The sequence below is a fragment of the Psittacula echo genome (assembly GCF_963264785.1).
Source record: "Psittacula echo genome assembly, chromosome: 7".
Classification (NCBI taxonomy): Eukaryota; Metazoa; Chordata; class Aves; order Psittaciformes; family Psittacidae; genus Psittacula; species Psittacula echo.
The window spans coordinates 41,340,338-41,366,343 of NC_137740.1; the positions used below are offsets into that span (position 1 = coordinate 41,340,338).

Here is a 26,006-nt window from a genome sequence, read left to right on the forward strand (position 1 = left end):
ATAAGCATGAATTACTGTATGCTACTTCTCAGTATTGATCCTTTATACATGTTTTACATTGTTAATAACCAATTAACACAGCATACATTTAGTTTCTTAGGTAAATATAAATTGCAACATTTGTTAAAGGAACATCAAGATTGCACAAGAGAACAGTAATAATAATAAGCCTCAGGTAGGCACAGCCACCAGTTCCATAATGTATACTGAAATACTTTTTCTTGTAACCTGAGGTTATCATCTTAAAACACACACACTACTTGTGACAAACTGATGAAAGGGGCTATACAAGTATAACTATAGAAACTCTTGATAAGCAGTGATCCCTAGAAGGAATATAATCGCTACACTATTTATGTTATTGTTGTCTCCTAATTGCCAACACTTTATAAGCCGCTGTTTTCTATACCACAAAACTGCCTGACAGAAAGAAGCACAAAACGGGAAAGCTGGTAAAAACCAAAGGTTTAAAAGAAATCTTATGCAGCAGAACAAAACATTAGGAAACCACTTTCAAACACAAATTAGCATCAGAAAGAAAGGGAAGACAACAGTACAATCATAAGAAGGTTGCTCTAAAGCAGCAGCACTCATGTACAACATAAACAAAGAGAGAGCATTCTGGGGATCAGGGAACAAAAGTTGAACTCAAAGTCACTGTAAACAAAAGGCACAGCCACAGGTTCCTTCCATGAGTGCTCACAGACCAAGTACAGCTGGTTCAGATGGTACAAAGCAGACAGGAAACAAAAGCAACATGCCCACATTGGTGAGACAGAGCAGGATGCTATAAAGTTGTCATCAAAAGGAGAGAGCGAGATCAGAAAAAAACCAAACGAACAAACAACCCACATGAACAGAAACATAAACAAAACACGAGGCAGAAAGGGATCAACAGAAGGAATTCCTGGTAAAGACAGAAAGTGAGAAAAAGGGGTAACACAAAACATACTGGTGATAGGGGGAAACAGATGAAATCACAGTTAACAGTTAAACACAGTTAAGTGACAGTGTCTTTTAAAGCTGGAGGCTGAATGAAGCAGTATGAAAAGGAAGAGGCACTGCTAGTCAATTCCTACCTTTGGCTTCCATGTTGTGGCTTCTTTACTCCCACTTTTTCCAACTTGGCTTCATAAATTCTATTTATAACATCATTTCCCAATTCACACATAAGCTATGAAGCAAAATAAATAAATTTAAATACAGTTGCAAAAGGCTTCATCTACTTAGTTGTTTTTAACCTCACTCAGCCTATTTTTACAACTTAGTATTTTCATTGGTAAAAGTACACTTACAAAACTAAACATGGGTTTATATCATGATAATGAAACAATCAGTGAATAGAGAGCCTAAATTCTGAGTAAGACAGCAAGAAAATATGGTCACTCTTAAAGCACCATTCCCTGCTGAAAAAGGACTGCAAAAATTACCATCTGTCATTCAAGAATTTCTTCTGTGCAATCAGAATGATATCTTCAAGCCTCATTAACAAAGTACTCTTTCCCCCCAGCTTTGCTAGTACCTATTCTTATCCCATCAGCAAGAGACAATTAAATCAATTCCATTCCATCTTGTTCCACAGACAGTTTTGCTAAACTATAATCTGTTATGTCTACAGAAAAAGAAAGTAAGCCTGCAGACACTACTTTAAGGAGAACTTGGCCCAAGAAGCCCAACTTACTGATGGCAACGAACAGACTTCTTGCTTCCAATACCAGGTAGAACATTCTTCTCTGGTATTTACATGAACAGGACAAGGGGTGTCATTTTGGGTTTGGTTTTTTTGTTGTTGTGTCCTCAGCATGAACACGTTGATACTAAAATTATTTAAGGTTAAACCACAAGACAAACACCCCTACTTACATTGTCTTTTGATTGTTCAGAATGGAGAAGCAAAATCTAAGTACCAGAACATCACAGCTAGGACCAAATGCTTTGTATTAGTTAGCCAATTGCGCACAAGCATCCCATGCATGAGTTCCTATTTCGGTATTTCAAGGTTACCTGATTTTCATAGCCATGTATTTCACACTAGAATTTGGCATACGAATGCACATGAGCAGTTGCACAGGTGTTCCCCTATAAGCCAGGAGAGTACGGAATCAACACTTCACTGTAAGAGCTGGCATTTGAATTTTCAACTATGATCATGCTTTAGGCTGATGTAACACTTCCAAAATTTTTCAGCCTACTACATTATTGGTCTGTAAACAGATTTCCCTTTTTATATATTGAAGTATCAGATGAAACTTACTACTCAAAGTGCACTTGGCAAACCTGAAGGTGTCACAAGTTCTTCTGACTTGCAAATTTGTACCAGGAATGACTACTGCTACCACATGTATTATAAGAAAGTGTGAACAAAAAAACCCAACTATGAACATTTTCTACTCAAAGGCACAAACATGCACTGGGAAAAAATGCAAGCATTGAACTTTCTGATGCAGAGGCTTTAGAACAACAATTTAAGTACCAAATAGAAACTTGTTTCAAAATTGTCATACCTTTAGAAGTTCAGGTTCCCATGAATCCAGTGTTAAAGATCTTACTTTTGAAAAGTGGACTCCCAAGCTCCTAAACAGCACGAGAAAAATACTAACCTGTAACTACATGCTATGTCTTATTTCAGAGAGATTTACCATTAATCTATGCAAATAAAGCAGTTACCTTAATTCTGTTTACAAACAGGGGTCTCTAATCTTGCTTCAATATACATTCGAAAAGGCAAACACCACCCTTCCTAATTCAGTCAATGCATTCATCAAATACAGTTCTGAAATGTTCCCCAACCTGTGTATCCCAGAGCACTCAATGCACAGCGTGATTCCTAAGTTGATACTGGCCCAGCGAGGATCTGCCAAACCACAATCACAGCAGGCAGCATTACCAGGAATACACTGAACCCGCTGCAGAGCACTTTCTCCCTTTAACAACTTCTCTTTTGTCTCACTCCCAGATTCTAGGCTTCCAGCAGAAGGGGATGATTTCTTTTCCTGTTTCTAAAAAAGGAAACAAACAAAAATGGAGACACACACCAAATTAAAGAAATAAAAGTCCTATGGATACTGACTGGGTGCTAGGATCTTAGAAAAGTAACTTCTGCATTTAAGGCCAAGGACAGCCAGAGAACTGAAAAAGCTATTTTAGAAGAAATATGAACTGAATATAGGAGTTGCCTATGAATTTTAATCATGCTACAGAAAAATCTCATCAAAACATACAGGCCAAAGTAACATTATTAAGATTAGTAAACACAGCCTTCAAAGTTTCACTGCATTTCCACTGGAAGACAAACAGTGGATTCTTTTTGTTCCTCTCCACTCGTGAAAAGATGTTTTCTCTAGTTTTAATTTCCAGGATCTAAAGGGGTGGTTATTGTTTGGTTGATTTTTAAACTTACCTCAGATTCATCCCCTTTCTCTCTATATGCTGTAGCAATACTGGTCTGAACAGCTTTAATCCATGCCTGCCGCAGCTTTTCCGAATCTGCCTGAAGCATGCAGCTTCTGTGACAAATCACATGTGTAGTCAAGATTTAGAGACTAACCAAGCAGCTAACATCAAAAAACACATTGTTCAATAAAATAGAGAAAGTCTCTTTTATCACAAGTATATTGTTTAGTAGGCATCATCTAATACACCCATTTATTTTGGGAGAACAAAAAGCTAACCCTTTATAAATGACAAACTATTTTCAAAACTATTTGCAGGTAGTGCTAAAACATAGGTATAACTCTTCAAATAACCCAGAGAATCGGTTAGCTTCCTATTGCCTTTCTTCTTCCAATTTTGTCATTTTTATATGCTCACATGCATTTTACCTCCATGACTAATTACACAAGACACAGGTATCCGTCCTTACATATACAGTTTAATTAATGCAAACCTTAATAATTACAATTTCATTAATGTAAATATGGTCACATCTCAAAATCATTAATGAGAAATCCACATCCTGCCCTTGCTGTATGCAGCAGGACTGCCGTACTTCTCCAAATACAATTGATAAACTGCACTGCTAAAGCTGAAAGATATTTTTATTTGGTAGCTTCATTTAGTGCATTCTGAAATGTAATTTAACACTATTGAGACAACAACTTATTAATATGCTTCTCTCTCAATACACCAATCAAATCTGGAGAAACTGAGATCTGTTTTTACATTACTGAGTAGCTCGACAGTATCAGCAACTACTAAGTTACAACAGCTCCGCACAAGAATGCATGTTTATTTTAATGCCAAAAGTAAACTAAACAGTAGGAACACTTCTCACAGCATCACTTACTGTTAGCCAAAATTTCAGAGAACAGAATTGTTCAGATACTTTTCCTGTTTTGATCTGTCCCAAGAGAAATGTTAATCTCCCATTTCAAGACAACTGAATGTAAACTACTTTTTTTATTTTTAAATAAACATGCTCCATCTCTTCTCCTTACTTTGTTGGAGAAACCACCTCAAAACAGAAACGTCTTTCTATGTCTTCACAGTGCTTAACTGTGCAAAGCCGCAAGTCTTCGACAACTACTGTGGGATTATCCTAAGAGACAAAAATTAACAAAAAAGTCACAGAGGAAAGCTAAAGTTGCCAAGAATTCCATATTATCTAGAATTTAATTCTATTTGCCTGTTTACATAATTTTTTTCTCCAAAATAGAATTTTAATTAGGTGGAATCAGAGGTACTTTGCAGGAAATATTTAGATACATTTCAATGCTTTTTTATATTTAATGAACATTTACTACAAACTCTGTAAATTCCTTTTTGCCTTCAATCCACTCCACGAAATAATCAACACCTTATTCAAAACAACAGTATTCAAAAGAGTTCAAAGATACTTTCTAAGAAATACAATTAACTCACAAATAAATAACAAATATTATTTTGAAAATTTTGAAAATTTCATTTTGAAAATTCGATTCAATTCATAAAAATCATGCTCTAAGCTAACAGCACTTCAAAGGTGTATTAAAAAAGAAAAAGTAACTGGAATTCACAAATGCAGAATGCCCAACTGAAATATGCTCACACAAACTCAACTGTTTCCTTTCCAACTACAAAAATTAAAATCTTTGATTTGTTACCACCAGGTAACAAGGGACAGGCTCTGAACCTGGTCTGTTAAGACTGAAGAGAAATGAACTCTCATAAACTCTTCCTTCCCCCCTCCCCCCTCCCCCCCAGTTCTCTGCTTTTTTCCAGCATGAAGAACAGTTACAGCTATGTGGCACAAAAGCAGATTCTAGAACAGTGAACAAAGGAGCATAGGCCCAAATGTTGCTTGAAAAAGGCTGGCTTTACAGTTTGGGGCAGTGCTACACTTGCTGCTGTAATATACAACTGTACTTACTCACCAGCAAAAAGACAGATACTCACTGCTGAACCACCCTACATTTTCAGTATTAAATACATATACATGGTATTCCTGACTGTTTCACAACAAATGCTTTTATGCCATTTTTTCCCCCTCTGCTCTCTCCCCAGCTGCTAAATTGGGTATGTGAATCCAGTAAGTAACTGGAGGGAGCAGGTCCTGCAAGAGTTAAACACAACTGCCCAAAGAACAGGATGGAGTATTTCCCAGTCAGCAAGTGACTACAAGCCTTTTGGGTCCAACAACTTTTAAGGCTCTTCAGAAACCTTTTCTGCAACAAGGTAACAAACCCCAAGCCAATAATTATGTGCTTACAAGTCACTACACAGGAATCTCAAAATCTGTAGGCATAGCTATTAATCTAATTTTACAAAGGAGAAACTAATTTAGAAACAGCAGTAGGTTGTTGAAGACCACACAGGATGCCAGTGTCAGCACTGTTTCTCCTTCCACAATCAATCAGGAAAATCATCACTCAGGCCCCAGACTATTCCGGCTTTTGATACCTACCTTAAATTTCTTCTGGTACACAAGTTGGTTATTTTGTATTGAGAACCAGCGCCTATTCAAATGAAGAGACATCCAGAGAATACATAACTAATTTTACAACGCTTATTTGATCGAAATATGATAATAGACAGTCTACAGAGAGACTGCCTAAAAGAATTCACAAAATTAATGCTGGTCAGTTTTGCCAAGTATTTCAAGAGAACAATGGAAAAAGGTAAAGCAGAGACAAAACAGAAAAGAGAGCAAGGTTCAGATAATTTGAGTCATAAACAAATACATTCATGTTATGACATTAGTTAAGATACCACACAAAACATTTTCATTTCAAAGAACATGTACTTCTGTATTTCAGCAGCAAATTACATTTTAAAGTAATTGTTTGATAAGACAAATTCAGACAGTCTGAATAACAAAAATCCTTGAACTATGTGAACTACTCACTCCTGAACTATTTTTGAGTATAACTAATAAATAGCTTACTAAGGCACTAAAATTCCTACCGTTGCTATCCCATGCAGGTTTTACATCTATCTATAGTTAGCATTTCTTAAAATTTTAGATGCTGAAATAAAAAGATTGCATACAAAACCAAAGCAAAACCAAGAAAACCTTCTAAGTAGGATCCTAACTTAAGCCTCAGCTTTGTAGAAAAATATCGAACAAAAGATTTAATGAAGGCAGCCTATAAAATCCAAAGGATAATGTAACACTTACAAACTCCTCTGAACTCTATCCTTCCTTGTCAAACTCACTTCCAGATAGGATATTGTTCATAAAGAATGGAAATATCATTCATGTTCTGGAAAAAATTGCAAGTCCCTCAGATCTCTAACAGGGCATTTTATCAGACCGCTAAATATAAAAAATATTAATATTTAATATTTCATAATATAAAATATTTTATAATAAATATAAGAAAGCAGCTAATATAACCATACATGTCTAGCTTTTCTGGGGATGAACAAAATAAAAGCTAACCAATCATCACTGGTTTTGAACTGACAAAAAATGAAGGGAATGTAAAACGTAATTCAGCCCTGCAGAGAAAGGCACACTTCTTGGTTTTGTTCAGGTTTATAATGTGAACCTGTGTTTATCACAGCATAATTCCTCAATGCCTCAAATACTCCACTTGCACCACATTTCACTTCCCCCTGCACTGCAAATAGTTTGCATGGCAACACTACATAAAACACCAAATGCAACATATCTCGTTATTCTCCACAGGCTGTTGAACTTGTAGCTAACAGGTTACTACAATTAGTAACAAGAAGGGTCCATGTATTTTTTCAGCCACCACAAGCCATTCATGAAAAGAAGCAAAGATTAAGAAAAATTAAAATAAACAAAGTTAGATTCAAATCAGAAATTCTAGTATTTGTTAGAAAAGTTAGTACTTCATAGACAGATGAGATTCTACCTTTTAAGAATCTTTTCAAATGTTGTGCAGATATATTTCATTTTAAAAGTAATTTTAAAAGCAACAACAGGATCTTCTTTTAATACTGGATTTCAAACATAGTAACAGATCTCTTTCTGCCTTAAGGTAACTAAACAGAATAATGAAAAAGTTAATTACTTCTTCAATTTATTAACAGCAGTAGTTTTGGTCACTGCTATTTAAAAGGTATCACCTTTACCATCTATTTAAAAAAAAAAAAACCAACACCCTACAGATGCAGTAACTAAGCCTCAAATATGAGCATAAGTTGGGTTATTACTAATATTTAAATAGGTAACTTAACAAAAAGTAGACTAGAAAATAAACTCCAGCTTTTTTATGTGCTTTTGTCAAACAGAACAGCAAATAGAAAAGCATGGAAAGCAGTGCTTAAGTGATAAAGGAAAATAAAAGGAAATAAAATTAAGCCTTGCCCCAAGATAACATGCAACAGCGCAAATCCTTAACAATAGCCGTAGGTGGTGTAATTAACTTCATTAATGTAATGCTTCATTTATTCTACAGCTAAATATTTAGTGAGTTACTAAAGTAAGAAAGCTCCAATCTGATTAACTGGATATAAGTGAGCACACAAACTGTAAAACAAATTTGTGTCATCTTTAAACCCTAGTCTAGAAATTTTCAAAGTATTTCAGACCCTTTTTTTCCTAGTAGAGAAATCGAATCTGTTTAAGAGAACTTTCAAGTCCAACCAAAAAAGGGGGGGGAGTCAGTATTTATTTGTTTTAAGGAAACATACTGAACAAGATCAACAATTTAGAATGTAGTATAACTTGAAGATCACACTTCTGAAGTAGATGTCAAAAGAAAAAAAAGTTAATACATTTTATTGTATGCTTGAAAAAATAGAAGTGGCAGACTGCCCTCCAACATGAGCACCACAGCAGGTCAAAATCTTTCAGTTATTTCATATAACTATGTACATCAATAAATTCCATTAATTACTGTAAGGAAAGAGACTGCTGGGGGTCTACAGCAGTAACAGCCAGGAGGCTTTCGGGTACAATAAATGTACAGAAGGTGCTATTATACAGTATACAACCTCTATCCTGTTGTAAGAATTAATGTTCATAAACCTTTAGGCAACATGTGTGTATTAAGCACTGACCATTGTCAAAGTTTCTTTAAATGTGTCATTCTGTCAGTAACAGGAGAGGAGCACGGTGAAGGAGAAAAACATACTTGGGGAATCTTTGAGTAACTTGCACTGCCTCAGTGGTGCTTAAATATAGCTGTTTGGGTTTAGAAACTGAATGTTTTCCAACATTTATACCTACGCAATTAAAAATTTAAGTCAAATCAGAAGCAATACAAAATTCATTGAAAAAGATTTCAAACTTTTGAGAACTGAGAGTAATAAAAAAAACCCAAAACCTTGAATTTTTACAATTAAAAAAATGAATCATGCTTATTGATTCTCAAAAGTAAATCTTTTTCTTCACTAGCTGCTATCAGCATGCAAATAAACCAGAGTGATTAAGAATGCACAACATTTAAAAGCCACATCTTTACTTCCAATGCAGTTGATAAGAAAAAAAATCTCACCAACTTCAATCGGAAAAAGTCAAAACACTGATCATGTAATGCTCACAGGTTTGAGTGCAGAAACTTTAATTCCTTTTCAACTACATCTAGTTTGATCTTTCTTATTTCTTTTAAAGTTGTTGAGCAGCAGGTATACTGGGGCATCCCAGGCAGAATCCTTCTGTTATTTTCTTAGACTGAGCCATTTATACATCCATTGCAAGTAATCAAAATTAAATGCAGGGTTAATGAAGAGCTTTTGCGTGCCAAAGAAACATTGGGAAGGTAAAAAAGAAGCTGGTTGGTACCTGATGTGATCTGGCTTTTTCCTGTCATGTGAAAAAATGGGGTAGGATTAAAACATAAGGGAAAGAAGAAGGAAATGAAAAATGCAAAATGAGCAAAATAAGCAAAGAATTAGCATGATCTGAAAATACAGCAGAATTAAAAAGGAAAACATTTAACGCATCCAACCTAAAACCTACACAGATTATAGCACTGCTTGATAAATGTGTTTCTCCCTACACACGTTTATTTATGTATATGATACACACTTAATTTCTAGGAACTAAAACAGCTTTCCACCTACTGCTCCACAATAATAAATGCACCTGATTTCATCTCCTGATGCCTTAAGAAAAATGGTATATAATAAGAGATATTATTTACAGACATACTTCCAAAAACCAGGTCTCCATTCCTGTTGCTGTAAGACCTTCCAGTATAAAGATATTATTTTGATTCCACTAAAGTGTATTATCTGAAATACTCACAAACATTATATGCTATCCATTTAGTCACAACAAAATGAGCTTGCAAAATCTTCAGCTCTTTTAAAACACAGCAACATTGAATTGCAAATAGCTTGTGGTTTACTTTGTAACCTGTTCAAACACTATTTGTTTCTCAAGCCAGGGTCATGCAGAACTATTCTGAGAACAGGAAATTTGATGCAATAGCCCAAATAACTATGAAGTTTTGAGACAGTGAAACCCAAGATGCCAGCTGATCCAGGAGGAAACTACATCATCCTAGCAAGAAATTAGCTTGGATTGAAAACAAACCAGGTCTTCATTTATTAGAACAGATTTGCCCCACTTCAATGGGCTGCATTACATGTTTTTATTTTTAATTTCTCCCCCAGCAACCAGACTTCTCCCAAAATAATCCACTATGGTATCCATAGATTCATTGACCAAGACATGCACAAAGAATCATAGAATGGTTAGGGTTGGAAAGCATCACAATTCTCTAATTTGTTAGCTAGAACCGTACTGATGTGGTGTCAAACCCAGACAAAATCCATTGTAACATTTCCTTTTATCTTATGTTTTTAATGCTGGCAAGTACATACTAATAGTGGTACTTGCAATGAATTTTGGTACCCTTAATTCTGTCTTAAAAGAATACCTGAAAAGGCCTAGAACCATCAAAATACCAACTGATACCAACAGAGGAAAAAGACAAGCTATCATTTGCAACACGTTACTACTGACAGCGCAATAAGCAGTTAGCAAGGAAGACCAGTGCCATCACCCTTGGTTCAGAACATCAGGAAATTCCAGTATTTCTTTCTAGGCTGGTTTTGTTTCAAGTGTTTGATTTTCCACCCACTTCCCAAAAAGACAGGGCATAAAATGAAGCAGCAAACTACCTATCCAATAAGAACACTGAAAATATCTTGTCTGTCTTGGGGCCTTTCACCTCAGCTCTGAATTCTCTCACATAAAGTATGTAATTCTCTAAATGTTTCCTCCTTTGGTATGTCATTGTAAATTTTTAAGCACGAAACAGTTTAATGCAATGACACAGTCCTTTCTTCTACTCTGCTTAGTGATGGGAAAAACACTCATCTCTAATAGATGGTAAACTTTAATCAGTATTACCTCCCAGCAGCTGAAACTGCAATAGTACATAAGTAAAGCATTCCATCAGTGGAAAGAGGCAATGGAATATGGCAATGACCACTTCAGTGCCTACCATGTAGCAAGCAACTACAAATGTATCCAGAAATACAAATAAGATAAAAACACATCTTTATTTTTAGTAAAATGGGACTAGATTCAGAAATTAATATAAGTTGCCTTCATTAAGAAGATCCTAAACATGTATTTTATGTATTATAATAGTAATTTCATAACAATTAGAAATGGTTTGCAAATGTGAAATACAAAATTAAAATGATTGACTCAATTTCTAAACTGTGTTCAGACCCATAACTTAACCTGAAAGAATGCCACTGCATATCTTAATTATGACTTTCTCATATTCATTTTGTGCCCATTCACACCAGGAACCTAGGAAGCATATATCCTACTTTTTTCTTTTCACCGTCCTTTGATGCCTGGCAGATTTGTTTTTGGGAACTCTGAATTCTGCTTGGATGAAACTAACCTAGAAAGTACATTACAGATGGATAATCAGACCACAGGATCAGACTAGAAGTAGTCCAAAGCAAAATCCCTTATACTAGTTGCACATGACTTGGTAATACAGATACAGTCTTATTGACACCAGTGGCCTTCGCATCAGTCTATGGGTTTAACTGAAGCAATCCCAATTTGTCATAGACTTGTAGTGTTCCAAGATGCTCGAGGAATTATAGAATAATTAAGATTGGAAGGGAGCACATACCCAAATGCAAATTTTGGCATTTGAAACACAGCAAGTAGTTTAACAGAAGCACTGCTGCAAAAATTACAGAGAATAAGATAGTAAAAAAGAGCTCTATATCACAATAAATTAACTTTGAAATTCAAGAACTGTATCCAACTATACTGTAAATGCTTCAGCATATATATAACATTTCCTTGAAAAAAACTTATACCCTTGAAAGTACACATGAAATCCTGTTCAGGGAGAAAAAGATATAAATAATCATAAAATATACATTGTTAAAGAGACATGACTAACAATGTATTTTGAATTGGCAACTGGCAACTGGTCAAAACTACTAAGCAGAAGACACTTCACAGGACAGGAATTGTAAAGGATAACAATTATGTGCTTATCTTTCAGGAAAAATAACTTGAGTCTTTCACCAGGTTTCCCTGCTTCCAATGGATATCCAACTTCCATTTTACTTTGTCCTCTAATGCTTATTTTTCCAAGCACAGAAATTTGCATAGCTTATTGCATAAAATCATAAGGATTGGTCTGTTTTAATCTCAAAGTAAGGCCAAAATGCAATTACAGAGCTGGACTGTACAAAACAAGACAAGCTTTCTATATATAGGACTTCTCCAGATTAAAGATAACACTGAAAAATGCTCGCAAACAACTAGGACATAGAACAAGGGAAAAACGTTTTTGAAGTATCATCTCTACATAAATTAACAGAGTCATCCAAGTATTCTGTCAAAATGCTGAAATCAGTGAGTTGCATAGGTTATAGTCAGACCAGAATTTAGCTTAACAAGCAGTATCTTAATAAAGTAGTAAATAGAGGTTCTGAATAATTACCTGTTCCAAGTCTTGAAGGCATTGCTGGCTCGCTTAAATAGATAGCCTTCCATAACAATACCATTGGCTGCATCTACATTGTATTCTAGTTTAGTATCATCACTGGAATAATCCTAGTACAAAGGAACAAAACAAGAAAGAGACATTGCAGTTTCAAATGAAACTTCCAACTACGGACAGCATTAGTGTCAAAACCAGCAAACACCTAGGAATAATGTTTTGCTTGCAACACTCATTAGTCAAGCCATGACTCTGAGCCCCAGCATCTGTTTAAGCATTTTTAGGAGATCAGAATGCTGAAGATTTTTACTTTACCTGCACACAAGAGGAATTTCTTGCTCAGGTATGGTGACCTCTATAGCCAAGTAGAGGGCAAATATTACTGACAGAGCATCTGATGCTTCAACTGTCTGCTCAAATGGTCTCACATATATTCCAAAGAAAGGAAAAAGTAAGGTAGAAGAAAGTGAGCAATGGGAGTTAGGAGTCAAAACTGAAAAGCGATTGCAGACAACTGTATAGAACCAGTCATGCTTTAGCATTTTCTTCAGTTCTATGATCTTGACAAGTGAGCCAGATTGGAACTTAGAAGACAAGTAACCAAATAAAGATGATGCTATCAGTTATCTCTAAATTAAAGTGGTCGGGGTGCTGACAATGACAACAAGAACTTAGCAGTAAGTTTTTCTTAATGATCTTTGATAAGAATATGAACCTAGAAGTAGGACAAGGGAATACATGTATCAATCAATCTAGTAACAATAACAGCTAATAACAGTTAATAACGTATGTGGTGATTATTTGCTTTCCTATTGTCTGAAACAGAAGGGACTCTTCTGGGTTGCTGCAGACCCAGGTATTCAGTGAGTGGGAGGCTAACAGCTACTAGGGGTGCATGAAAAATCCACATGGATATCATTTATCATAAGCTATGTCCAGAGATCAAAATATATTATAGTAAATATTTCATTTTATATTACATAATTATATAATATTATAATAAATATGTTATTATTTAATTTCACTATTAGTAAAACATATCCTTAAGATAAACTAACAATATATGGCTTCTTCCCCTTAATTAGGGCAGAATAGACAAATCACTGAAAATTAAGTTTCAGAACAAAAAACCAAAAAAGACAAAAAAACCCAAAAAAACCACCAACCCCAACCCCCACCAGATTAAATACAGGACACTTCATAATGTTACTCTGCTACACCTTCTGCAGGTGCTTTTTGTAAATTGAAATACTAGCTTTGCATGAAAAGTAAATCTGTGTTTTGTATCTTGCTCCTTAGGAATTTGTCTACAGTAGGGGAAAAGAAGCTATACTAAAAAAATATAAGTTTCAAAACCAATGCCATTATCCCTATGTAATGGTCCAGCCCCCCCCTCCCCCCCCCACTTTTCTTCTACACACAACATTTACTCTTATACATGCAGATAGCTTGGTCCTATCCAAGGTTAATTAAACAAGACAGCGAAGTGGTTACAAGTATCAAAACAGTCCTTTACACTCCCAGGCCAGCACGGCACCAAATTCCATAAATCTACAGTGTTTTCAGCCATTACCAATATCTGAACAGACTAACTAAATTTGAAATATTAAACCTAGATTTTTATTAATTCACTGGCAGAAGATCAATGCAAAAGTAAGTGTTCCAAAACAAAACAAACTACAGTATCACTGTCATGTAGTGATCTGAATAAACGTACAGGCTGCAAATAAAAGCTTCTTAAAAACCACAGATTTGTGCATTTACTATTCAGTATTTAATAACTTTGATTTTCTGCCTGTTCTCTAGATCAGAACATGCTGAACATTAAAGACTTCATGTAAGCACAAACAGCCATATATCACAGTGCATTTTTAACTTAAGTATTGCACAACTTACAGTATACACAAACATCAGTGTTAAAAGTCCTGGTTTTTTCTTACCCTCTCAAAAAAAGAAGGGGTGGAATCCCTATAAGCACAGACTTAGACATGCTGATGTCACATTTCCTCCCTCCCCCAAAACCTGATAAATTACTCTAACTTACCAGCTCCCAAACATAATGAAACCTGCTAAAGATGTGCATCTTCCTGCCTCAGTGATGCCTGCAACTCCTTGCCTAGTGAAAGACACCTTACATTCCCTCAGTCTTTTCTGTCCAAACTACCATGTAATCACAGTTTCCTCCTGGTTTGGAGAACTGCTGCAGAAAACCTAACTGCCTTTTTCCAGAGTATCCAGATTTACACTTTGAAAATATACACAAGCATGACAGGAAAACTCCTTTGGATCATTTATCATGCTATGCTCTCAGTCCAAATTGTCTAAAATACTGAGTCTTTCTCATGAAGTACACTCAGTGTCATTTTTAATGGCTTCCCTGATTGACTTCCACCTTTATATAGCAGATAAAGACACAAGAGTATACATACAGATGTTTAATATTTTCCTAACTATACACAGCAGACTGCCAAGGGAGGTGGGGTGCTAGAACTACCATATATTGATAAAGTGGTGGTCAGGAAAAAGACAAACTAAAAAAGAAACAAACAACCCCTTTTAATTTCAATCAAAAGGATAAAACTAGAAAAAGGAACTAGATAAGAAGTCTTTGCTATTTTATAATTAAAGAGTAGGAGAAAAGCAGTCACATTATAGTTTATTTTTATCTTGGCACATGGAAAAGTTTAGTGAATTGTGAAAAATAATCAGGGGGTGCAGAAAAACACATCCATATCTTTCCAGTATCCTGCATAAGAGAATCACATGTTAATAAACCCAGTCACTTTGTGTGATTCAGAAATTTGTATTCCTTAAGCAAAAACTCATGATAAAGACCGAATTTTAAACATTTATTTACTGATTAGATGTCAGTTAGGAGTAAAGTACATTTCACCTAATCAGAACTAAGAAAATTAAGCCAGTATTATTAAAGTTACACTGAAATGCTATACTGCACATTTCATTCAGATTTGAAGGAAGGAGTATCTATGGCTTCTATTCTGACAGTTGGTTGCCCAGCTACTGGAAAAGAAACACATTAAAGTGGGCTATGTAAGTGAAGCAGACAGCATGCTTTCATGCCTGGTGTTTTCTTCTTTAAATGTCCATGAGGCATAGCAAACTAGCTGGCAATGGAAAAACAACTATAACTTCCACAACTAATACTAATCTGATGGGTCACAGAATACTTACGAGTCTTGATGGTCTTTCAGTGAATGAATTTTCATACAAACTTATCAATTTACCACACATATTGGATTAATTTCACAGCTTGCATGTTTTCTGTTTCTCTACATATAATTTTCTTGTTACCAAAACATAAGCCCTAGCACTTTTTCAGCAGCAGCAGTTTTCAATTTACTTTCAATATGAAGGTTGCTAGCAAGTCATGAAAGTTATTCAAGCCATTTTTCCAGTAAATCTTAGGGACTGTGAGTATCAGCATTTTAATATTGAAAATATATTCAATACAAGTTTTATTTTAGAGAAACAGATTGTTTTAAATTTTTAAAAGGCAGCAAGTGGGGGTGCATAAGTACCAAAGAAAACACTACTCTGAAAAGTTACTCCAGCACATACTAAATAGAAGACACTGTGTGACCCTCCTATTTAGAAAGTTGCTTCCATTCCCTTCCCAGCAGCAAGAGAATGTCATGCTTAAGTTTAAAGTCCCTTGAGAAAGGGCTTAAAACAACAACACACACAAGTAACAAGGCTTACCGTCCAAGATGAAGTGAAAGAAAGCAAGATAGTCACTCAGTATACACACCACTTGAAATACTGGCACATCCTTGCTTTCTGAGACAGGATTTAGTTAGCATTACTTCTCAACAGCAGCTCTGGTTTATGCCTGCTTTCTGACTGCAGTAGCATCTGGTTTCCTATCACCCTGTTTATTCAAGATGTTAAAAATTTTCACATCACTCTCACTCCAGCTGTTTCCTGAGCAGCTCGTTGGAAGCAGAATTTTTTTTTTAATGACAAAGGGATTTGAATACAACAAAAACTATTTCAAGTTCAATGCAAAAATTTTTCCTGTTTCATTTCCCTCATTTTAGAAATATCAGCTTTGTCCCCAAACCAAAAGCCATAATGCTGTTTACACGTCCAACTGATTTTTCAATTATTTCTTAATTCAACATGTTACTACAGCAATGGGGTGCAAACTGCACAGAAAACAAGAGTTACAAGTCTTAAGTGATACTGACACTGTGACACCACTCTTTAGATACAAATCTTTCCCTATGAAAATATATGGCAAAACGTTCCCAGAATGATCATGACATTTCTAGATTAATTCATAGTATGTGTTGCTCCAGATTAATACAGAAAAACATAATTTCTTACACTAAAAAGCCTCCTGCATATTTGCTGAGTAAATAAGACCACAAAAGTTAAACAAAAAAAATGAGACATCAATTCTCTGAAAATTGAAATTAGACTATAGTGGTGACCAAGCCCTTCCACAACTTTTGCATTAGCTTCTCAGACAACAACCTAATTAAATAGGATGATGATTATAAGGAAAAGTGAGATGAGTTAATTAGTGCAATTATTCTGCATGCATATGCACATATATGCAAACACAGGTAGTGTGTGGGTAGGTGTGTGCACACGTGCACTTACCTAAACATTTCAGAAAAGGAACTGTTCTTTATCCACACAATGAAGAAAAGGCATCATTCTGAAGCATTAGATTAAAACTTCAGTATATTAAATGCATATATACCTCATGGAATATTCAAGACAAGAAGCAGAAGTTTCAGTAGTTATAAAACATAGAAGGATTTGGCACTGGGAGATTTGGGAATATATGCCTAAGAGACAGCCCAGTGGAAAGTAACATGACAAGCTGTAAGAACAGAGAACAAGGTTGCCATCATGGTCAGGTTGACCAGATAACAAATAAAGAACAAGATCCAAGGTCTAGAGCAGTTCAAGATTCTGAAATCCTGATGAGCTAGAAGCAAACTTGGTGTTAAGGTTGGGAAAAGCAGGCAGGAAGAGACAAAAAACAGACAACATGATTTGAATAAGAAACCAAGAAAATTATTTGACAAGATGTAAGAGGAACCTGCAGTAAACCACGCCCTCCAAAGCCCAGATGCATTCATCTAGGTATTGTCATCACAAAAACACATCAGTGACTTCACTGATAAGGACAGGAGACAACATATGTAACTTGAAACACAGAACTTTCGAAGACAACATACAATACAATCTGACTTCCCTGATTATATTTTAGAGACAGTGTAAAATTGTCATTCACTTAAAATAAGGAACAACATAGAAATAACCTCAGTGATTACAATTTGTACTAGAAAGCGAGAATATTTGAACTACACAAAAGATAGAATTTAATTAGTTTCATGAAGCTTAAAAGTTTCAATAACCATTGATACTATTAGGAATATTTTACCTGTAAAGCAGCCTTAAGCAGCATTTGAAGAAAAAACAAAGACTGTAAACACCACTGGCAACAGCAATTACCATAATTCACAGTAATAAGTAATAAATTTCTATGGCGGCCAATTAAAAGAAAATTGAGCGTAACTTACACCCTTCACCAAGAACTGTTGTTCTGTAACAGTAAAATCCTCAACTACTGCCCACTCCTGAAACAAGGCCTATTCAGCCCAAATAAATTAAAATTTGAACAGTGTTAATTCTCCAGTTCCATCTCTTTCTTATTTTCCTTCTTTTTTCCCATTCCTCAACTGTAGTTACCTTCTGCCTGCCTCCAAACAGAGCACATCAGCACTGCCCTAAAATCCATCATCATGTCTGCTCAATTTCACAGCAATTCTAATGCTTCCCACCAGCTCCAGCAGGCATGATGGGATGAAGCGACAAACCCATTTTTAGCAACCAAAAGCATTACCTTTTCCCATTAGTATTAATATTGATTTTTACTAAAGCTACCTAAATTATAGTCTTAACAAGTTCTCATTCCTGAATTTACTCATCAGATTTCATTTACATTAGGCTTTTTTTTTTTTTTATGCCACCTGAATGGATACCGAATGTATTTGGTTGAGAGTAAGAAGTGATGCATTACCTTTAAACTGGTATCTAATCCCTTTCAAAACTACCTGCAGTATTAGCTCACTACCGGAGAGTTCAGTGGAAATATTTTTAACTTCTAGCATTATACCTGCAAAACCAATATTGATCTAGAGCTTCTGAAACATCCAAACAACAGAAACCATTCCCCTCCCCCAGTACGAATTACCTAAATTGATCTCAACAAGCAAAAATATTGCACATACAAATCTTCTCAAAACAGCAATTTATTGTTATCACTTTTTTGTACGTAGTTGAACATTGTACATTAGAGCAAAAGTAAACTTTCAGAAAGATTATCTTTCTATGCAACAACAGCTGCCACACTACCTCAAAGTGCTGCATTCTTATTTGGCACAGTCTAGAAAGCAATACATGACTGAAGGACTGTGCAGTATATACATCTCTTCTACAGACACACAGGAGGGAAAACCAGCAACTTTTACAACTCAATTCCTGTTACAGCTTGGATTGAATAGAGAGTTCTATTGAAATGTTAGAGTCCCAAGCATTCAAATATATTCCACTGTTCTATATATGCTTCATAACTAAACAATCTTCTGTTCTGTAATACAAAATTAGTATCTGTAATCCAACCCTAAACTTAATGATGCATAAGTCTCTTTCTCTGCACTAAAGATAGCATCTCTCAGAGTACTGATGCAAAGCTGCACTGCTGGGGAGAGATGCTAGAGACAAAAATGTGTGTGCAGTCTGTCTTTTACATTCTCTCAAGTACCTTTTGTTGAATAGTGGAGTGCTTTTGCTCCATATCTCTCTTCTCCTTTGCAGCATCTACAGCCAACTGATCCAGCTGTAAAGAGAAACAGAAAATTGTATCTTTAGATATGAAGAGAAATTTGGCTCAGTAGATTTCGTAACACTGACAAAAAAAGAACACATTATGTCTAGACACTGCATGACTTTTATTTGCATAGTATAATTACTTCTCTGGTCAGAAAGTGTTTACCTTGAATAACCACTGAAGCCTTGTTTAACAACGCACTGCACTACCATCCTGAATTAACCTCTATGAAAGGTATACATTTCTTGTAAGCCTTAGAAGAAATGTTTCAAAGAACAGCATGGTGCCAAGCATATGCGACTCTATACCGCATTGGTGCTCAGACTCTGAGGAGAATGACTCATGCTTTAGCTGCTCTGGCTGGCTGGTCTATGCAGCAGCGCTGGCATTAGCAGCAAAAACTAGAGGGAGCAAATGCTAGTGATTTTTCCCCTCCACATAGTGGAGGGACAGTCCCAACCAGCCTTTTGTACTAATAGTTTTGATCAGGTCACCAGCAGCACTTGAGTAAGTCTCCTCGAAATCTTAGGTAGAGCCATTCAAACTGTTCCTAATTTCAGAAGAAACCATAATACGATTTTGCACAGAAGAGAGACTGTCACAACAGAGAGGGTTTCAGTTAGCACCCTCACAAAGTCTGTGATGATTAAGGAAAACCCCATCCACTACCAAAAACTTGCTGCGAGCTTGTCTATAGCACTGCCATATAAACTTCTTCCTTTTAATATCAGAAGGGAAAAAACAACCAGCAGGAAATTTAAGATATCCTGTAAGAAAGTTGCGCTTGGGTTTGTTTGTTTGTTTTTGGTGTGGTTTGTATTTTCGGGTTTTTTTGGGGGGAGGGGGGTGGTGGGTTTTTTTGGTTGATTTTGTAGGCATTTTTGTTGTTGGTTGGTTGGATTTGGGTTTGGTTTTTTTCAGACTTTGATGTTTAAATCAGAAATACGGTGAAGTGAAGGAGCAGAAGCTGCCCAAACAACCAGCAATCTTTGTACTTATGTGACATGCCGTGACATCAGATGAACTCCTCCCTATCCAGCCTGTAATACAAGACTGCCATTAACTCCAGTCACTGCATCTTACTGAATAACAATGTAGATACAATCCTGAACACAGCAGTACAGCCTGAAGCTTTATATCTGTGGGACAGATCTTGCCCCACTCCAGGCCTAGAACAAGTAAACCAGGAACAGCACAACAGCAGCTTTCCAGCTGAAGAGCTATGTGGCAGAGGGCACAGTATGACTAACAGAACCTCTAATTCGCACACAAATAGCACCGCCTCCACCCACTCTCATAACCACAAGCAAGAACCCCTGCCAACTCCGGTCATTTTCCTGTGCTGAAATTCTCCTGCTTGAAATCATAGAACAGAATCACAGAATATCTTGAGTTGGAAGGGACCCATATGAATCATTGAGTCCAACTCCCTGCTCCTCACAGGACTACCTAAAATTAAACCATGTGACTAAGAGCATTGTCCACACACTCCATGAACTCTAATGGGCAATGATACCTATGAGACAAAAAAGGGACAATAACTAGCTCTTACATGCTTGTGCTACACAGTCTCTAACAACTATGGAGCCATCAGACAGTCAGAATATCTGGATCTAATTCCATATTCTGTCACTTTTCTTAACTCTTCTCTCTGATTTCTTCTCTGGCTAAAACCAGCACTTTCACACCTTACAAATATTTGTGAACAGAGACATGTTAAAGACTGAAGTGTCCAGGCATCATATTTATGCAGCTGCATGACTTCAAAATTATACAAGAGCCTCTAAAACAGGCTGTGCTACCACTGTACTCAAAAGCAGTTTTGCACCAAGAACCCTGGGAAACCCACTCTTTTGTGATAAGGTGAGAACTAGCCTGAGGGCTGCTCAAGACTTTACAGGAATCAAGTTTCTTACTAAAACCTCAGATTCAGGAATCTGCACATGGCCCCCAAGAAATTCTTCCTCCTACCTTGCTAGATCAAACAAGAGAGCCACATTCAGATTAGGGTAATGACCTCTAATTTATCTTAAACAAAAGTGTTTGAGGATACATATACCACAGCATAAGTACCAAAACAATGTTCTTAACAGCAGTTCACTTCATCATTTACTTTTGCTATCAAGACAGCATTGCATCATTCCAGTTTTCAAGCATAGACCAGAATTTCCTCTTCTGAGGAAGTGACCAGCACATCAAAACTGCCTTAAACAAAAATGACCAACAGCATACAACTGTCAATAGCTGTGGCCAATCACATAACTGAGCAGTCAAAATCCCTGTCATTACACCACTACTGCATAGTCTCCAAAAATTAGGTTTTTTTTTAAAATACTGCATTTACCAATATATCATAGATTCATGGAATGGTTTGGGTTCATCCAGTTCCAACCCTTTCCACAGGCAGGGACACCTTACCCTAGATCAGGTTGCACCAAGCCCCATCCAACCCAGCCTTGAACAATGCCAGGGATGGGGCAGCCTCAACTTCTCTGGGCAACCTGTGCCAGTGTTCAACACTCTCACAGTAAGGAATTTCTTCCTAATGTCTACTCTATATCTCCCGTCTGTCATCTTAAAGTCATTTCTCCTTGTCCTATCACTACATGCTCTTGTAAATGTAATTTTTTTTATAAACATATAGCGCTGTAAGTGGTATGCTGTAAAAAACTAAGTCAGACATAGTTTAGCTGTCTGTTTAGCAAATGTTTAGCTTTTTGAATAGTCATCTTGGAACGAAAATTCAAGTAAGCTTTCTTTTTAAACTAATACCACATTTCACATGAAAAATGCCAAATACAATCGTTTCCATGCAAAAGCTTATATTACACTTATGTGCCATTAAAGATTCCCCTACAATGATCTGATTCACAAGTCATCCTACCCTGACCTAAAATATCCAGAAAGCAAAAATTGCTCAATCCTATTTCTTCATGTAAACCAGTTACTTTGAAAATGCAAACCAGAAGAGCTACAAAATAACTATCCTCTTTAAAATCACTTCAATTTTAATGTCTTGGGTGCTGTTAAACCTTGTAATTAAGATCATCCACCAAATTTACCTGTGAATGAAAACTCAGCAGCAGAAATAATATAACCGTATTTTCAGAAAAATCCAGCAAATCCCTGTTTTATGTCACAACATACCTTCTCTCTGACCTGTTAAAGACAGAAGCTTCAACTAGTGCTAACTGCAAAGCCATTAACAGTTAAATGTCCATAAGCTATTTACAAGTCTGCTTCTGTCATGAAAAATATCCAATCCTTAAATGCCAAGGTCTGCCACAAAAGAGTACTTCAGCAAGGTGTACAACTCCAGAGTCTTCAGTCTACCTTTGTTCCAATTGTAATATATTTTAAACATTCTCAACTCCGGATTTTCTAAATTTAACTCCTTCAGTTGCTATGATACCAGCACCAAAGTGTGTTACACAATGCTCCTTACCAGTTCAAGGAAAAGGATGTCCAGCCACTTGAAAATAACCTTTTGTTCCTTGCTTAAATAATCTCAATAAAACGAAAACATTAAAGTGTAGCTGGCAGCATAAACCACTACCAGCTCCATAGGTTTTGTCTGCTTTCTCCATCCCCTCTTCTGCAGAGGTACAGGACACACATTCTATGCTATCAAAACAAGAATTACAACCCAAAATGGAAGGATGTGAATGAATAAAAGGCACAACTAAGGATAGAGTCATGAGCACCTGAACCTTTCAAGTGCCACTATTACACCACAAAGGTCTGTAGCTGTGCAGTCACTTTCCTTCCTGATGGCAGCTCGAGCAGCCTGTCTCTCTTCTCAGCTCAAACACTTGCTGCATGCATGCACGCACACACAAGCACACACCTCCCTGACATGTATTTGTACAACTAATTAAGACCCACAGTAAGCTGACTGGGGACTAGTCTAGCAGAAAAATAACTATTTAAACATTTGATTGTTGGAGTTATTTCCTACAGTTCCCGATCTGCTTCACTGCACAGACACAGTAGAAGATTGAGCAGAACAGATGACAACACTGCTGTGGCAGGAATAACCAGCTCAGAACAATGTAATTTCTTAGACATTCAATGACACATCTAGTTAAGATGAATGCAAATAAACAGTTGCTGTCATTTATTTATCCTTTTATATCTGGAGACAGAATTTGGGTTGGCTTTGTTTTGTGGATCAGGTTCGGAAGTGGCAAAAGAGGGCTTTGTATCAGTGCAGTTGTTGCAAGCCCTTGGATAGAGGCAAAAGGGACGTGGGGGGGGAAATGTTGTACAAGTATTTCCAGGCCCATTCAACTTGGACTGAAAATAAGTCAAGACACTACTGAGTCTTCTTCCTGCACCACAGACAGATCCTCAGTTGAATATTGCATGTTCTATTTTGCAGAACCATTTTCCATGTCTCCCTTGTGCACTTGGCTGTGGTCCAACCTTTGCGTGAGTCCATCACTGAATACCCAAAAGCTGAAACTGTGTGCTCTTAAACAACAAAACTGGGCAAGAAGGATTCCATGTGTGAACTCATTTTGCACTACTTATAAAATCAGGTTTCTGTTTTATGGTCTAAGCTCCTAACATCAACGGTTTTGGCATATTGCCTAATTTACACAGTAAATAATGTATACAATTAGAAGGAAAAAAAGCCATCTACTTCTTATCATTAAATATATTTACAACATGTCCTATACAAAACTTTTTAAAACAAAATAATCCAATGTTCTGAACAGAGTTCCTCAAAACGGCACTATATGGCTATGTTTAAATGTATTGGGGGTGTTGGTCGATGAGAAACTGAACATGAGCTGGCAGTGTACGCTTGCAGCCCAGAAAGCCAACCATATTCTGGGCTGCATCTAAAGGAGCGTGACCAGCAGGTTGAAGGAAGTGATCCTGCCCCTCTACTCTGCTTTTGTGAGACCTCACTTGGAGTATTGTGCGCAGTTGTGGTGTCCTCAACGTAAAAAGGACATGGAACTGTTGGAACAAGTTCACAAGAGGGGCACGAGGACGATCAGGGGACTGGAGCACCTATCGTATAAAGATAGGCTGAGAAAGTTGGGGCTGTTCAGCCTGGAGAAGAGAAGGCTGTGTGGAGACCTCATAGCAGCCTTCCAGTATCTGAAGGGGGCCTATAAGGATGCTGGGGAGAGACTCTTCATTAGGGACTGTAGTGATAGGACAAGGGGTAACGGGTTAAAACTTACAGAGGGAAAGTTTAGGTTGGATATAAGGAAGAAGTTCTTTACTGTAAGGGTGGTGATGCACTGGAATGGGTTGCCCAGGGAAGCTGTGAATGCTCCATCCCTGGCGGTGTTCCAGGCCAGGTTAGACAGAGCCTTGAGTGACATGGTTTAGTGTGAGGTGTTCCTGCCCATGGCAGGGGGGTTGGAACTTGATGATCTTAAGGTCCTTTCCCACCCTAACTATTTGATGATTCTATGTTAAATATGCACTACCTAAACACAGTATTTTAGTAAACGACTTTCAGTTTATAACTACATTCATTTAAACCACAATGTATTTCTAATGAATAGATCTACAATGTACCTCATATATACTAATATATCGAGTTTTCATTCATTCCAACTTACAATTATGAATTTTTAAAGTAGTTTGTTACCTGTGCACCAAGATCTTTCATGTAAGGCTCAAGTTCACTAAACAGATCATAGCCTTGATGGAAAAAAGCCAGATGGGCATACATAAATGATAACATCTAGAAAGAAAGAAGTATATTTTTTAAAAGGTAAATGTTTATGAGCTATCACATAAATGTATCGCTTAACTAGTCCACATGAACAAACTTAAAATACAGTTCCAAGCTTAATTTCTGCTTTCTTGTGTCCTGGCAATTTTACGTCAACATCTCACAGAGCTTCCAATGATGGAAACAAACATGCAAGGTAAAGGCAGCAAAGAACCAAGCCAAAAATCTCAGAAGGTAGTTAACAGGATTAACCCCATTAACAAAACAAAACAAATCTACTTAATGGCAGAAAGTTACTTCTAATTTGGGTCCCCTGAAACTTTTAATATCTGTTTAACTAGAGAAGGGCTACAGAATGCATTTACTAATGATCCAAAGCCATAGCCCTTATAAACATAAAGAAATACCATTCTTGTAGAAAGAGCTGAATCTATCTTCAAATAGATTCTAAGTAGTACTTACTGTTTATAAATGAATATAGCAGACCTAAACAGCAGAATTCTTGGCAGGCAAAGTTTGATTTTAACCATGGAACACATACCAAAGAGTCCACAGCAGTGAAAACCTTAAAGTGTTCAAATCTGAACCAAAAGGATTACCAAAACCATCTAAGCATTAATGCCAACTTATAGTAAAGGCCAAACTGATTGTCACCAAAGGGCCAGATGTACTGCTAATGTTTTGATAGGTCAAAGGACTAAATTTTTAATATACTGCTTTTAATCACATTTTTCATTTCAGATGTATTTACATATTTTCTATACAGAAAATAAACTATATCTTACCGATTTCAAGATTTCTGCTCTCCTTTTAGACTGAAGAACATTGATCTGGGAAAAAAAAACAAACGAAAACAAAAAAAAAGAAGCAACTTATTTTATTCTACTTTCCCCACAGAAAGTAAACTTCAAATTACTTCCAAATCATCATATCAAAGCTTAGAACACTGGAAGAACATACCTCCATATCAGATCTCACAAAGCATGTTTAGAGATGAATGCTAGTTTTGTCATGATATTAAATTGATGCAATCAGAAAAAGCTTGCAAAGCTAGAATTTCACAGCAGTAGTCACAATTTTCATATATTAGAAGGGGAAATAAAAGACA

At 36.4% G+C, this 26,006-nt stretch overlaps 1 protein-coding gene across 4 annotated transcripts in view; it reads right to left on the reverse strand.

Annotated features, from left to right (window-relative positions):
- Positions 1 to 26,006, reverse strand: part of ACAP2 (ArfGAP with coiled-coil, ankyrin repeat and PH domains 2) — a 69,614-nt gene that overhangs the window by 14,130 nt on the left and 29,478 nt on the right. For 3 of the 4 annotated variants that reach the window (XM_080623813.1, XM_080623812.1, XM_080623814.1), the window contains 11 exons: positions 25,684 to 25,728; positions 24,812 to 24,907; positions 19,132 to 19,206; positions 12,330 to 12,442; positions 9,176 to 9,196; positions 5,882 to 5,933; positions 4,437 to 4,537; positions 3,401 to 3,506; positions 2,791 to 2,999; positions 2,505 to 2,574; positions 1,080 to 1,174 (listed from right to left, as the gene is read on the reverse strand). In XM_080623813.1, coding sequence (XP_080479939.1) covers positions 1,080 to 1,174; positions 2,505 to 2,574; positions 2,791 to 2,999; positions 3,401 to 3,506; positions 4,437 to 4,537; positions 5,882 to 5,933; positions 9,176 to 9,196; positions 12,330 to 12,442; positions 19,132 to 19,206; positions 24,812 to 24,907; positions 25,684 to 25,728 — 983 coding nt within the window. The remainder of the gene's footprint in view (positions 1 to 1,079; positions 1,175 to 2,504; positions 2,575 to 2,790; positions 3,000 to 3,400; positions 3,507 to 4,436; positions 4,538 to 5,881; positions 5,934 to 9,175; positions 9,197 to 12,329; positions 12,443 to 19,131; positions 19,207 to 24,811; positions 24,908 to 25,683; positions 25,729 to 26,006) is intronic. The other variant, XM_080623815.1, reaches the window with a different exon arrangement.